The following is a 15,446-nucleotide window of genomic DNA, read 5'->3' as shown; positions in this document are numbered from 1 at the left end:
TCCCACTCAATTATGTGCCGCCCCCTCCATGTGTTTCAAAATACTGCAATTAACTATTCATAGTTATTAATGTTAGTGGGCAAAGCGACACTCAATCACAGTCAAATAATCGATTGTTCGCTCATGTGTCCCCCCCCACCTGTCACACGTGTTTTCAATGCGGTCCTCCCCCTAACTACCCTTATAGTGGCACTCCTGTTTGTTACGATATATATATATATATATATATATATATATATATATATATATATATATATATATATATATATATATATATATATGACTGTATAGATGAAGACCCTATGGAAGGTATCGAGAACCGACTGGACGAGATCCAGGCTATGGTCAAACCAAAACCAGAGCTGCTGGCGTTTCTCAAGGAAATGGGCGCCGGACAAAGCGAAAATGTTAGTGCATTTTATTCTTACATAGTAAATGTACTGAGTTCTTCTACCCTAAGGTTTTGTTGGAAATAGTTGGAAGCAGGAAATAACCCCCCCCCCCCCCCCACAACAATTACCCTCCGGACATTTCCCCCTGTCCATTACAACCCTGCCAATAAACACCTTACACATCACCCACAAAAACACACCTCACAACCCCCATATCTCATATGACGTGAGATACTGCCCACAAGGACACTCCCCTGCATACCACATATGACGTCAGATACGTCATATGTTGGACACTCTTGCAGACCCTATATGACGTCAGATATAACTCACAAGAACACGCCCCTACACATCACCCACAAGGACACGCCCCTACACATCACCCACAATGACACGCCCCTACACATCACCACAAGGACACGCCCCTACACATCACCCACAAGGACACGCCCCTACACATCACCCACAATGACACGCCCCTACACATCACCACAAGGACACGCCCCTACACATCACCCACAAGGACACGCCCCTACACATCACCACAAGGACACGCCCCTACACATCACCCACAAGGACACGCCCCTACACATCACCCACAAGGACACGCCCCTACACATCACCACAAGGACACGCCCTACACATCACCCACAAGAACACGCCCCTACACATCACACACAATGACATGCCCCTACACATCACCCACAAGGACACGCCTCTACACATCACCCACAAAAACACGCCCCTACACATCACTCACAAGAACACGCCCCTACACATCACTCACAAGAACACACCCCTACACATCACTCACAAGAACACGCCCCTACACATCACCACAAGGACACACCCCTGCCCACAAGCACACCTCACTTCGCTTCAACCACAAGGACACGCCCCTACCCACAATAACACCTCACTACACATCACCCACAAAGGCACACCCCTACACATCAACCACAAGAAAACACCTATTTCCCCCCCCCCCTCACACACACACTAGCAGACATTGAACTATTTGCTCAGATAAGAACTGTAATCCCACCGACATGGGGGTCCACAACTTTCGACAGCTATCTGCCCAGATCAAACGCCGGCTCATCGATTGATTTGCAAACCACACGAGTTAATGGAACTCCTTGAGATCAATAAACTCTTCACCCGGGACTCCCAATACTTTCTGCTGAACTTTGAATCAACACAGCTCCTGGGGGGGGGGGGTATATGTTTACATCCGGCGTTACAGTGTGGGGGTGGGGGATTGTGTTTTAAGACGCAAACAATGGGTAGAGAGTTGACATAATAGAATACTTGATACGTGAGAAGAATCCAATAAAGACATTGCTAGCATTTTATGTTGGGTAAAGAAATGGCTGCTCTGTTAGAGATGGGTTGCTGTATTGGATTTGTGGAGAGTGGAGGGTGTAAGGGGGGGGGGGGCGTTTGATATTTGATATACAGTAGCAACACACAATGGTATTATGTTTATGGCTCAACAATGAGGAATCGTGATACAAAGCTGTATAATCAAGTAGCATACCTGTCTGATATTTACCTGTATGATATTCCCCTGTGTATTTACAAGTACGATATTTACCTGTATATTTACCTCTTTGATATGCTCCTTATGTTACGTAGCCGTAGAGTGTATACCTGTATGCTATTTACCTCTGTGAAAGTTTCCTGTAAGTATCAATCGGTATGATACTTACCTGTATGCAATTCATCAGTACGATATTTACTTCAATGATATTTAATTTTCTAATGTTTTCCCAGAGGCGTAGCGAGGGGGGGGGGGTGCGGACCGCACCGGGTGACAACATTTAAGGGGGTGACACCAAGGCAAAAAATTGCAAAATATATAGAGAAAAACTTGAGGGGGGTGCAAATCGAAAGTTCGACGGAGGGGGTGCAAATCGAAAGTTTGAGGTCGGGGGGGGGGGGGGGGGGGGGGGGTGCAAATCAAAAATTTGAAAGATTGTCCCCGGGAAGGGTCGCTACGCCTCTGGGGGTGACACCATTAAGTGCCGCACCGGGTAACACCCGACCTCGCTACGCCACTGTATTTTTCTGTATAATATTTGCATTTATGATATTCAGCTTTATCATATTTACCTGTAAGAACTCCACCCGGATGCTATACCTGTACAATTTTCACCTGTATTCTTACGTGTAATATTATCTTCTAGTTTGTTATGTACCAGTAAATCTTGTGTGTGTGCTGTTTATCACTGTAATTACCCCGTTCTAGTCAACAAGGTAGTAAGTAAATTAATTTGTGTCTTACTAAACTCACATCTATGTTCTGCAGATGTTGGCAAAGATGGAGGCCGAGCTTCTGAGAAAAAACAGAAGAAATAGCCGCAGGGTAAGATACGCCTATGTGTGAGTTGTTCTACATTTTAACTCCTGTCGTCTGTCAGTATTATCAATGTAAGATCTGTAGAAACGGTAAGAGAGTTGAGTTCAAACACAGCTGGATTTGATCGAATACTCTATAAACCAAACCGTTTTTTTTTCCAGATAACCCACGCCACAAAAAAAAAATTAATAAAAAAAAAATGTGTGTGTGTGTGTGTGTGGGGGGGGGGGATATTATTAAACTTGAACTTAAAGTTTTTAACTCTAACTCTAACCCTAGCCCAGCACTAGCCCTAACATAAAACCTTAGAGGTGGATAAGTTGTTTGTATGGCGTGCGTTTAAATATTTAAATGTCTTAACATCATAAATAAGTCATGATTGCATGTGCACATTAAATTAGAGATAGCAAAGTGGCGGGGCTTAACTTTTTACCCGTGAATTTTTTTCATGTGTGGCGGGGCTTATCTGGAAAAAAAAAAATATTTTTTTCTTCTGTCCGGTAGCATAAATAAAATAGAAACAAATTAAAAAACACACATCCTCTCCAGCACACACGATTAAGGATTACCCCCCCCCCCCCCACCCCTTATGGGATCCATGTCACTCCCACTGACAACTGATCTCCCCCCCCCCCCCTATATTTTTTTCTTCCCTGTCTGCTGATGTTGTTTGTTGTTTGCACCCGGCGGGTCCAATCCATACAGTTGGCGCTTTTGTTTTTCTTGGCCAATATGGTGTTATCAGGTTTTTTTTTTTTTACCTCGCCGATCTGTAGTTAATTCTCAACTTAGATTATTTCCCTTTTATTATTGTTTGTGGACACTTTTTTTTTCAAATAAAATTATTTTAAATACTTATTTTTTTTTTTACAGTTGCGTTTATGTCATGTATTCATTTACCAAAGACATTTTATTTCAACATTTTTAAAGCAAAGTATTGCATATATTCTACATTTTAATTATTTTTAAAAATTGTTAACGTCTTCCTTTTTTGTACAAGTGTAAGTCTCTCTTAATTAATTTCTTAGTTTTATTTGTGAACTGTGCACGGAAACAAAATAGGACAAAACATAATTGCTCTCGCTAATTAATCGTGAGGTCAATTAAGTTTTAATTTTGTTGATTAAGATGTAAAGGGTTACATTTGTAGTGAGGGAAGTCGTGCATTTATCACATCCCAATAGAAAGTTATAGATCGTAAAAGAAAATTATGTATCTTCTTCATCTTCGCTGTCATCTTCTTCTTCTTCGTTTTCATCTGACTGTGATTAATTTGTCTGGCGTGATGTAGTTAAAGATTTTTTCAAGTTGGGTGTCATTGACTTCTTCACGGGGCATTTCAACAATTTGAAGCTTCAGGGTGTCTTTAGTAAAGAATCGTGTGTTGCTATGTCCGAATGTGTATACCGCAATGTCAGTAAACCGCAATGTCCGCATGTGTATACCGCAATGTCCGCATGTGTATACCGCAATGTCCGCATGTGTATACCGCAATGTCCGCATGTGTATACCGCAATGTCCGCATGTGTATACCGCAATGTCCGTATGTGTATACCGCAATGTCCGCATGTGTATACCGCAATGTCCGCATGTGTATACCGCAATGTCCGTATACCGCAATGTCCGCATGTGTATACCGCAATGTCCGCATGTGTATACCGCAATGTCCGTATACCGCAATGTCCGCATGTGTATACCGCAATGTCCGCATGTGTATACCGCAATGTCCGCATGTGTATACCGCAATGTCCGCATGTGTATACCGCAATGTCCGTATACCGCAATGTCCGCATGTGTATACCGCAATGTCCGCATGTGTATACCGCAATGTCCGCATGTGTATACCGCAATGTCCGTATACCGCAATGTCCGCATGTGTATACCGCAATGTCCGCATGTGTATACCGCAATGTCCGCATGTGTATACCGCAATGTCCGCATGTGTATACCGCAATGTCCGCATGTGTATACCACAATGTCCGTATACCGCAATGTCCGCATGTGTATACCGCAATGTCCGTATACCGCAATGTCCGTATACCGCAATGTCCGTATACCGCAATGTCCGCATGTGTATACCGCAATGTCCGCATGTGTATACCGCAATGTCCGTATACCGCAATGTCCGCATGTGTATACCGCAATGTCCGCATGTGTATACCGCAATGTCCGTATACCGCAATGTCCGCATGTGTATACCTCTATTTACTCTAGAATCTATTCCAAAAAAAATTTCTATATTAAACTATTTTCAGGCCTTTGGGATAAAAAAATCAATTTGAAAGAATAGGCATATTCGCGTAAGTTAAAATTTTTGATACGTCTTTCATTCACCATGTTTTATAAGGTGCCTAAATAGCTGAGATGATAGTGTACTTAATACCACGCAGGTGGTGCGGGATTGAGACACACCAAGTCAAACTTAATTTTTATTTTTTTAGCGCAATTTCCATTCTGGAGAATTGCGTTTATAAACCCGTCATTTCTGGATGAATGGATGGATGTGTGTCCGCAGCTTTAAGTCGTATCTCCTCCTCAACGAAGCAATATCGATGACTAGTTCCAAAAGCAATTATGTTAAGCAAGTTACGAGGATGAGCATAGGCCATAAAAATTCCGGGTTTCTTTCATGGATTTCCCGGAAAAGCCAAAAAACCTCGAAAAATGCAGTTTTTGGCCCATATCTCGGCAACCAGACCACTTAGCGACTTGAAACATGTACCAATCGATTTCTGCCATAATTTAGAACAATATTGCCGAAGAAAGTTTTCAAAAATATCCTTTCGTTCGGTCCCAAAAATTTTTTGAATTAATTAAAATTTGGACCGAATTAGTAGGCATGTTTATCCAACCACACCACACGCGTCATCACGTTCAATAGCTGCGCCATCACGTTCAATGGCTGCGCCATCACGTTCGGTAGCTAGGCGCAATGGCTTTTAGTCATGTAACTCTATTGTAAATAAAACATGTAAAATACTGAAAAAAAATTAATAAAAAACGTTTTAATAACTAACCAATGGTTTTACTAACCCTGCTCTTGATTTACGCTACGACAGAGCTATTTTTAGATAACATAAGGAAATTGCGCTTAAACGTCACTAGACTTTTTAATTAACTTGTTTTAATATGTGAATTTTCCGATTTTAGACTATAAAGAAAGGAACGACTTCATTCAAATTTGATTTACATCTAGATCTATTGATCTACTCATCAAGACGTACGCTATGAAATATATACAATTTTATCGGTCAAACTAATACAAATTACTTAAAAACAACATAATGACCATAGAATAACCAGATTTTTAACGGAATCATTTAAGTCACTTAATTAGTGTGTGCCTGTGTTATGTTAAATGTGTCAGATTTTTAGCTAATTAGTTATTTCTTTGCTTTGTCAATAATATCGTTCAGCGTGTAGTAAAGCAAATTGCGTTTTGACCAATAACTATTTCATACATTATTTTTCACAAACAAGCACAAAATTTTAAAATATAAAGGCCTATAATTCAGGTGAAACGAGTACCGAAGGCTAGATATATCGGATAATAAAATTTGTTTTAATTAAAAGAAAATATAAAAATTAATTAGAAAGTTTTTAATTTCTGTACCTAGCTAAAACTTAAAATGTAATTTTATTAATTGTACCAGTTTCCCATCAAATTCAAAGAAATGTAATTATGTTATATAATTAATAAATAATAGGTTTTGGTTTTTATTCTTAAGCGTATTTATATTTTAAAAAATTAAATTTAAGGAATAATTTATAATTTATTTCCCCTGAATTAAATTTTTCATCTTAAATGGGAGATAATCATTTTTTACAAGTCCAGCACATTGAAAAGCTTAGGGGTCGCCCATAGGGGGTAGGGGGGGTAATTATGTGACGGTGTGTGATTAGGGGGAGGGGCAGCTCTGATGGTGTGACGTCACACTTGCATGATACAAAAGGAATGTTATAAAATTAATTTTAGCCATCATATCACGTTTTAGAAAACTGTTTTAATAAATTGTAATAGAAATTGATTAAAATACTCTGCGTAAGTAAAGGATAGTTGACAATAGACAAAAAGAAAAGCGTGACTTCATTTAAGGATTTTTTCTTTTATTTTTTATTTATATTTAGACGTTTTGTATTAGATCTAAGTATAAGTAAACCATCTTAAATGAATGAAAGCAGGCTACAAGTAAGAAAGAAATATTACTATTGTAAATCTGTATCAGTCCTCACAAGCCGATGATGAAAACTATAATACTAAAGCGAACACACAACTGACACTATAAATTACGTGTCTGAGGCGGAAAAATTAAAAAATAAAAAAATAAATTAAAAAAAAAATAAAATTTAAGTATGACCCCTTATCCTAATATTCGCCAAACTAATACTACATTTAAAGTATATTTGGCAGTTGAAATAGTGTAGGTTTTGATCGCAACATTAGTTAAATGTATTGGTTGATCAGTTTTTTTGTGTATAACCTTTGAATCAGGTTAACTATGGCTATATTGCATGTCGTAATTAAAAGTTAATTGTTGTTTAACAATAATAATGGTGGCAAAAATAGCTAATATCTTGAATCTTAACTGGAAGTAGACGTGGCTGGCGTAGGACTTAAATGCTAGCAACTCCCCAACCCGATTGCTGATTTAGTTAATGGACACCACCGAGTTGACGAGAATCCTTCCTTCATATTGTTGGGGGGATGTGTGTTTAATACAGGTTGGTAGGTTGGGGTAGGTGTGTTAAATACCAGGTTGGTAGGTTGGGTGAGGTGTGTTTAATACAGGTTGGTAGGTTGGGTGAGGTGTGTTAAATACAGGTTGGTAGGTTGGGGGAGGTGTGTTAAATACAGGTTGGTAGGTTGGGGGAGGTGTGTTAAATACAGGTTGGTAGGTTGGGTGATGTGTGTTAAATACAGGTTGGTAGGTTGGGGGAGGTGTATTAAATACCAGGTTGGTAGGTTGGGTGAGGTGTGTGAGTTGGTTAGGCTGATACTGATACTGACAAACTTGAATATAACTGACTTCACAACGATGTAGGATTCGGTTAGTTTTGTGTAGATATTTGCAGTCATTCAAGTTAAATATGAGTTGACTGCAGTTAGCAGACATGACTTAACCTGAAGTATATAATCACTGTAGACTTAAGCCGGCTTAAAAGGCCATTGTAAAAAGTACCCACTCTCAACTTCGTGATCGGGAACTCTAAAAGACAACAGCCACGCCCACCACTAATAAACGTATCTCCCACCTGCATAAAATCAATACATTGCTACGAAAATAGATTGGGAGTGATCTCCCCTAAACTTTCTCGAATATTCTTATATAACACTACGGGGGATGGCAACTCGGGATATAGACATTATTTTTAATACATTCTCAATTACTTAAACTGTTAAAAATAGTATAGAATCTCTTAGAAAAAAAAAATTGCACACCAAGTGAACGCCAAATAAATTTTGCATAATAGTGCGGAATATTATTAGTACTTTATAAATTCAAATTTTTTTTTTGAGAAATCGGAAATAGCAAAAATTATTACTTCCGTTCAACGTATATACTAGAAATTAAAAAAGCATAAATGGACAGAGAGACACGAGTTATTACTTTCTCGTATATATGAAGTATAGAGAAAGTCTTGTAATCGTGCAAACAAAAAATCGAGATTTTTGCAAATCTCCACGTTTTACACCTCACTGATACGGAAAAACATAATTTTGCAATCTTGTCCGTATGTCTGTGTGTATGTCTGTGTGTGTCTGTGTGTAAACACGATAACTTGAGTACCGTTACAGCTAGGTTAATGAAATTTCATATATAAGTATTTTATCAAAATCGTAGATCCGTATCAACTTTTGAGCGATTTCTGATAACCGGAATTGGTACTAATTCTACTTTGAATTTTTCAAAAGCCTATAACTTGAGTACTATTTCAGATAGATAAATGAAATTTCACAAGTAAGTAAAGATCTAATTCTCTACCGTCTGTCAAATTTTGAGTAATTTCCGTTGACCGGAAGTACTCATTTACGCTATTTCCGACTTCTCAAATTTATAAAGTACTAATAATATTCCTCACTATTATGCACATTTTATTTGGCGTTCACTGGTGTGCAATTGTTTTTCTACGAGATTTTATTCTATTTGTAAAAGTTTAAGTATTTAAAATGGATTGAAATTCATGTCTATATCCCGAGTTCCCATCACCTGGTTTTTAATATAAGAATATTCGAGAAAGTTTAGGGGAGATCACTCCTGGTTTATTTTTCCTATGATGTTCTATTGCACAATGAGTGCGCTTTAAAAGCCACAGACGTGATAATCTTAGCCAGGCGCGTACCAGGTCAGACGTTTAACCACTACGACCACTTGGCTCCATAAACATAGAACATTCCTGATCGTCCACGTTCATAGTTAACAAACAACATCAGACGTTTTGTCTACACCAAATATTGACGATGATAACAACAACTAATTGCTGCTTTGAATTAATATATAGAGCCGACCATTCTTTGCGAGAAATTATTTGGAAGCTTTTGTGTATGACTTGAATGATAGCAGTGGCGTAGGCAAGGGGGGGGGGGGGGTTAGGGGGAGTTATAACCCCACCCATGGACTCACACCCCTATCTATATATATATATATATATATATATATATATATATATATATATATATATATATATATATATATATATATATATATGATTTTATACAAATGGAAACATAGTTGAACCAATTCCTGGCTACGCCACTGAATGATAGTATGTCCATATACATATATAAATGGATAGCTAATATATTGTATGTAGAAACGATGAGCTAGTTTGATGGTAAAATTTAGCTTAAAAATATTTGAACATTTTAACCACCATATTTTATATTTGTTATTGTTAAAGGTTTAGAGTCTGTTTTCAGCCATAAGATCATATCAAAGACGAAATCTTTTAAAGTATTTTATTTTTTTACTTTAACATATGCTATGATTTCTTCACGTCATATATAGTACTGGCAACTTCTTAAGCACGCATTTCGTATGGTCTACGTGATATCCTGTTTGGCCAATAGTAGCAGACGGTGAGTTGTTTTTTTTTTTTTTTTTTTTACCTATGCAGACAAATATGTACATAGATATTGACATGTGTGTCTGAAGTCACTAAATCTGTTGGTTTAATACTAAGTAGTGTTCACATATGAGGTGTAAAAAACCCTTGTACCTGTTTCAGCTATTTTTATTTCGATGACCCGGATGCCGGTCCAGCGGTCATGCGCAAACAGAGGATAAAATACAAAGCTGGTCGGCAACAGCCAATCAAATCGTCGGTAAGTTTCAAATATCCAAGGGAAGCTATCCTCATAACTCCTCTTTTTTATTGCACTTTTTGAAACATGACTTAAGGCTTAAGGTAAAAGTAACTGGCTCACGAAGGCTAGAAAGGGAGAAACAACCAATAAGTCATCAGACTGGAATCATTTTAGTTGTCATTCTATAGTAGTTTCTATGAGGTTACATTCTAATATTGGAGGGCAGGGGGGGGGGGATAATAGAAATACGAATACAATAGTAATATGCAGAGGCGTAGCGAGGGGGAGGGCGGGGGGACATATGTCCCCGGGCGCCGACCTTAGGGGGGGGGGGCGCCAAAATGGGTTGGAAAAACAAATTGAAAGTTTTAGGGGGGGGGGTGTGCAAATCAAAAGTTCGAGGTGGGGTGCAAATCGAAAGTTTGTCCCCGGGCGCCGGGAAGGGTCGCTACGCCTCTGGTAATATGTAGCTAGCCAGGTAACTTGTAGCAAAAGTAAGTTTAAAAAAAAAATTAATTGTAGATGAGCAGCGAACTACAGCACGTGCTAATGACCAACCCAGACTACAGGACGGAGGACCAGATCAAAAAGGTGAGTACTTCAGGTGGTGGAAGTGGTCGAGGGAAAGCACACGCGCACAAAACTTATGTAGATTCTTATCTGAACCATGATCATAATAAAAAATATTTCAAGGACGAGGATAGTCTATGAGTCTATTCAGCTCTATTTAGTACCTGTTGTGTGTTGGAGAAAGTAAAGGCGCTTTAGTTTACTAACAACACAGGTCACAGATGTAATCGATAGATTCTGATATTCTGAGGATGTGTGTGGGGATGGGTGTATGGTGCGGGGGTGACTGGAAAGATGCGCAACGGTAAACTGCGCATTAGTTTATATTTACGCATTGTTCTGTTTGCGCAGTTTTCCAAGTTCACATTTTTCTGTGAACCCAGTTGAGGTGTCGCCACACATACCAAAAAATAAGTGGGGGGGGGGGGGCACTAAGATGAGTACAGTTTAGATTTTGTGTGATTGCCGCCATCATTGTCTATTTGCGTGTCTTGAATGTGTGTAGATACTGTGGTTGCTAAGGACAACGAAAGCTTTCCTCCATCTGTTTCTTGCTGAGATGAGCTGTCAGCTGGCTCGTGTGTTGGCCTATGAGAGGTTGGTGCCATTTTATTTTCAATTCTTTCTGTTCGTTGTAAGTAAGATTAGCGCGTAGAAAACAAAACATCTCTATATTTACACACGTTCTTGGATGGGAGCCTACTAGCATGGTCAGGAGAGCGTATGATTGCTAACTCCACACGACCCGAGTTTAGCCAAATAACAGATGATTTGTAGTTTGTACTTGTGTGGACAGAGGCTATGTAAACAACTCCATAGAGAAAGCAGGATGAAGTCGGTATCAATAGGACATAGGCACAAAGCATGCAGAGCCCCCCTCCCCCCCCCCCCAAGAAAGTCTACCCCCCCCCCCCGAAACGAAAGGGAATTTATATAGAAAATATATACTTTTAACAGTGTCCGCCCCTCCCCCCCCTAAAATTTGTCCGCCCCCCTCCCCCCCCCCCCCCAGAGAAACAAGTCTGGAAGAAACACTGAAAACATGTTGACATGTAATACTTAATTGTATTGGAGGTATTACAATTAAGAACGAAGAAGAAGAATTGACGTATTTAAAAACTCAATTATTTTAACACACAAAAATGCATTTGTGGTTATTTCACGTTGTAGTAAAATCGCTACAAAATGAATCAAATGGTTAAAAGTCGTATTATTTAGCCTTTCTTGTTTACTGTTTTAGCCTTATATTTAGCCTATTTTTCGGTCCTGATATTTGTCTTACAGTTCGCCCTTATCTAGCCTCGTTCCAATTATTTGACCTTATTATGAACATATAATACTACATCCTGTTTGGAACCACGTGATGTCTTATGTAACAAAAAAAAAACGCTCTTAAGAGTGGTATTTACATAACCATAAACCACCAAAATCACACCCATAAAATGTAACCTCTGACCCCACAACACAATAAATGCCACTTGTAGTTTTAATGAGGAGCCGAACACGGATTGTGAAGTGTTTTTGTGTGCTGTTAAAAAGAAGAACAATGGCCTTGTGGAAAACGTCACCAGTTCTTGCGTACCGCTCTCAAGACGTCATGGCAAGGCGGGTGAAGTAGAGGATCTTTAGAGACAATTTCATTGACAAAGTTGGAGTCAGTGAGTCTAACATTGTCACATATACTGACAAGGTTAGAGTCAGTGAGGCTAACATTGTCACATATACTGACAAGGTTGGAGTCAGTGAGGCTAACATTGTCACATATACTGACAAGGTTAGAGTCAGTGAGGCTAACATTGTCACATATACTGACAAGGTTAGAGTCAGTGAGGCTAACATTGTCACATATACTGACAAGGTTGGAGTCAGTGAGGCTAACATTGTCACATATACTGACAAGGTTGGAGTCAGTGAGGCTAACATTGTCACATATACTGACAAGGTTAGAGTCAGTGAGGCTAACATTGTCACATATACTGACAAGGTTGGAGTCAGTGAGGCTAACATTGTCACATATACTGACAAGGTTGGAGTCATTTAGGCTAACATTGTCACATACACTGACAAGGTTGGAGTCAGTGAGGCTAACATTGTCACATATACTGAAAAGGTTGGAGTCATTTAGGCTAACATTGTCACATACACTGACAAGGTTGGAGTCAGTGAGGCTAACATTGTCACATATACTGAAAAGGTTGGAGTCATTTAGGCTAACATTGTCACATACACTGACAAGGTTGGAGTCAGTGAGGCTAACATTGTCACATATACTGACAAATTTCCGGTGAGAGGGGGAGAGGGAAAAATATTTGTTTCAATGTGAATCGATTTAAAAAAAATAATAATTAAGATATCTATTTCTGCTGCTTTGAATTTATGCTTTATTATTTATGTAAGTGAATGTGTTACATACTTCTGTATTTCAACTCAGTTTTGTCTGATATTCTGTATGTTTTTGTTTTCTTTTTAAATTACAGATACGATGACAACAGGCATATAGCGTACCAAGGGAAGCAATCAGAGAGATTTTATTACGTTCTGTCTGGAAAAGGTTGTCTCCCTTGTTTTTTTATTAAAAAAAAAACCCTGCTTCACACGATGTACACACCCACACACTATGTACATAAAACACTATATCATGTGTACGTATTACGTACACACCTTTACACCATTTTACAACTAATTAAAAGTTATTTTTTAAAAACTTTTAAAACAAAGGCCTACATATCTACATACCAAGTACACATATACATACACATACTTACACACCTACCAAAAACTTTGCCTAAATAAAATTTGTTAGTGATTATCAACTTGAGCAGAAAACACAAATTAGTATAATACTCGTTGAGATTAATGAAAGTAACGCTCTCGTTTATGTTTTTATTTTGGCAGTCCAAAAGTTTCGGGAATACAAACTTTCTTCTGGGTGTGTCAATAAACTCCTGGGTTGTATGGTGAAAGGGAACACAACAGATGTAAGTTGTGGGTGGGGGATGTGTAAGGTGTGTGTACCGGGTGTGTAGTTGTGTACATGAGGTGTGTACATGTGATTTGTACATGGTATGCAGATATGTGCATGATGTGTAAAATGTCTCCAAGGCGAGTATGTGTAAGTTGTGTGTAGATGTGTACCGGGTGTGTAGTTGTGTATATGGGATGTGGATATGTAAATGTGATAGTGGTTTGTACATGGTGTGCAGAGATGTACACGATGTGTAAACTGTCTACGTGGTGGGTAACGTATACATTCTGTGCAGTGGTATTTGTGATGTGTAATTATGTACATGAGAGTGATAGTGTGTTGAGGTGTACACGGTGTGTTGGTGTGTTGGTGTGTAAAGGCGTGTCAATATGAACGGGTGCATAGCTGGTAAATAATGTCTACATGTGTACTTCGTGTGTACAAGCGAACTTGTACATATGTGTACATGATCTACTGATGTACACAGCGTATGTACTTTATACTTATAAAACTATATTCCCTCCCCACACGTGACCCAGCCTGAAGAAATGGAAGACCACAGTAGCCGAGAACACCATCTGGTATCACATGGTCAAGCGGAAGTGCTCTTTCTAACCAAACACGTAAACAACGTACTCATCTGTTAATGTTTAACTTATAAGGAGATGTATATGACATTTAGATGTCATTCATGTCATACAAGTTTTATCGTTTATATCAGTAAGATGGTATGCATGTCCAGAAGCTGTTATTGAGAGGTCATTGAACCCGAAAACAAAGATGTTTGTTTCTTTCAGGATTTTCTACGTCTGCAGCACACGACACCTGGTACTGAGATACCTGTGGACTTTCTCAAGTAAGTCAGGGGTAGTGGTTAGGGTAGTGGTTAGGGTAGTGGTTAGGGTAGTGGTTAGGGTAGTGGTTAGGGTAGTAGTTAAGGTAATGGTTATGGTAGTGGTTAGGGTAGTGGTTAGGGTAGTGGTTAGGGTAGTGGTTAGGGTAGTGGTTAGGGTAGTGGTTAGGGTAGTGGTTAGGGTAGTGGTTAGGGTAGTGGTTAGGGTAGTGGTTAGGGTAGTGGTTAGGGTAGTGGTTAGGGTAGTAGTTAAGGTAATGGTTAGGGTAGTGGTTAGGGTAGTGGTTAGGGTAGTGGTTAGGGTAGTGGTTAGGGTAGTGGTTAGGGTAGCGGTTAGGGTAGTGGTTAGGGTAGTGGTTAGGGTAGTGGTTAGGGTAGTGGTTAGGGTAGTGGTTAGGGTAGTGGTTAGGGTAGTGGTTAGGGTAGTGGTTAGGGTAGCGGTTAGGGTAGTGGTTAGGGTAGTGGTTAGGGTAGTGGTTAGGGTAGCGGTTAGGGTAGTGGTTAGGGTAGTTGTTAGTTATGTAGTGGTTAGGGTAGTGGTTAGGGTAGTGGTTAGGGTAGTGGTTAGGGTAGTGGTTAGGGTAGTGGTTAGGGTAGTGGTTAGGTAGTGGTTAGGTAGTGGTTAAGGGTAGTGGTTTAGGGTAGTGGTTAGGGTAGTGGTTAGGGTAGTGGTTAGGGTAGTGGTTAGGGTAGTGGTTAGGGTAGTGGTTAGGGTAGGGTTAGGGTAGGGTTAGGGTAGTGGTTAGGGTAGTGGTTAGGGTAGTGGTTAGGGTAGTGGTTAGGGTAGTGGTTAGGGTAGTGGTTAGGGTAGTGGTTAGGGTAGTGGTTAGGGTAGTGGTTAGGGTAGTGGTTAGGGTAGTGGGTTAGGGTAGTGGTTAGGGTAGTGGTTAGGGTAGTGGTTAGGGTAGTGGTTAGGGTTGTGGTTAGTTAGGATAGTGGTTAGGGTAGTGGTTAGGGTAGTGGTTAGGGGTAGTGGTAGTTAGGGTAGTGGTTAGTTA

At 39.5% G+C, this 15,446-nt stretch overlaps 2 protein-coding genes across 2 annotated transcripts; both read left to right on the top strand.

Moving 5' to 3' along the window:
• Positions 1–295: 295 nt before the first annotated feature.
• On the top strand, positions 296–12,671 carry LOC131950371 (uncharacterized). The gene is made up of 7 exons (XM_059312474.1): positions 296–407; positions 2,704–2,760; positions 9,762–9,832; positions 9,982–10,078; positions 10,583–10,651; positions 11,136–11,264; positions 12,321–12,671. The coding sequence occupies exons 1-7, from the start codon at positions 303–305 to the stop codon at positions 12,669–12,671; spliced, it is 879 nt and encodes a 292-aa protein (XP_059168457.1). The 5' UTR covers positions 296–302.
• Positions 12,672–13,529: 858 nt separating this feature from the next.
• Positions 13,530–14,451, top strand: LOC131950373 (uncharacterized; the record flags this gene model as incomplete). The annotated part of the gene is given in 3 exon segments (XM_059312477.1): positions 13,530–13,608; positions 14,135–14,218; positions 14,393–14,451. Coding segments are annotated over 3 exon segments (167 nt in total), but the record flags the coding sequence as incomplete, so codon positions are not given.
• Between the last annotated feature and the right edge of the window lie 995 nt (positions 14,452–15,446).

The sequence above is a fragment of the Physella acuta genome, unplaced genomic scaffold, assembly GCF_028476545.2.
Source record: "Physella acuta isolate Inbredline_101_S28 unplaced genomic scaffold, ASM2847654v3 ptg000758l, whole genome shotgun sequence".
Taxonomy (NCBI): domain Eukaryota; kingdom Metazoa; phylum Mollusca; class Gastropoda; family Physidae; genus Physella; species Physella acuta.
The sequence above is the reverse complement of the archived record's forward strand: the minus strand, read 5'-3'. Positions and strand labels throughout refer to the sequence as shown.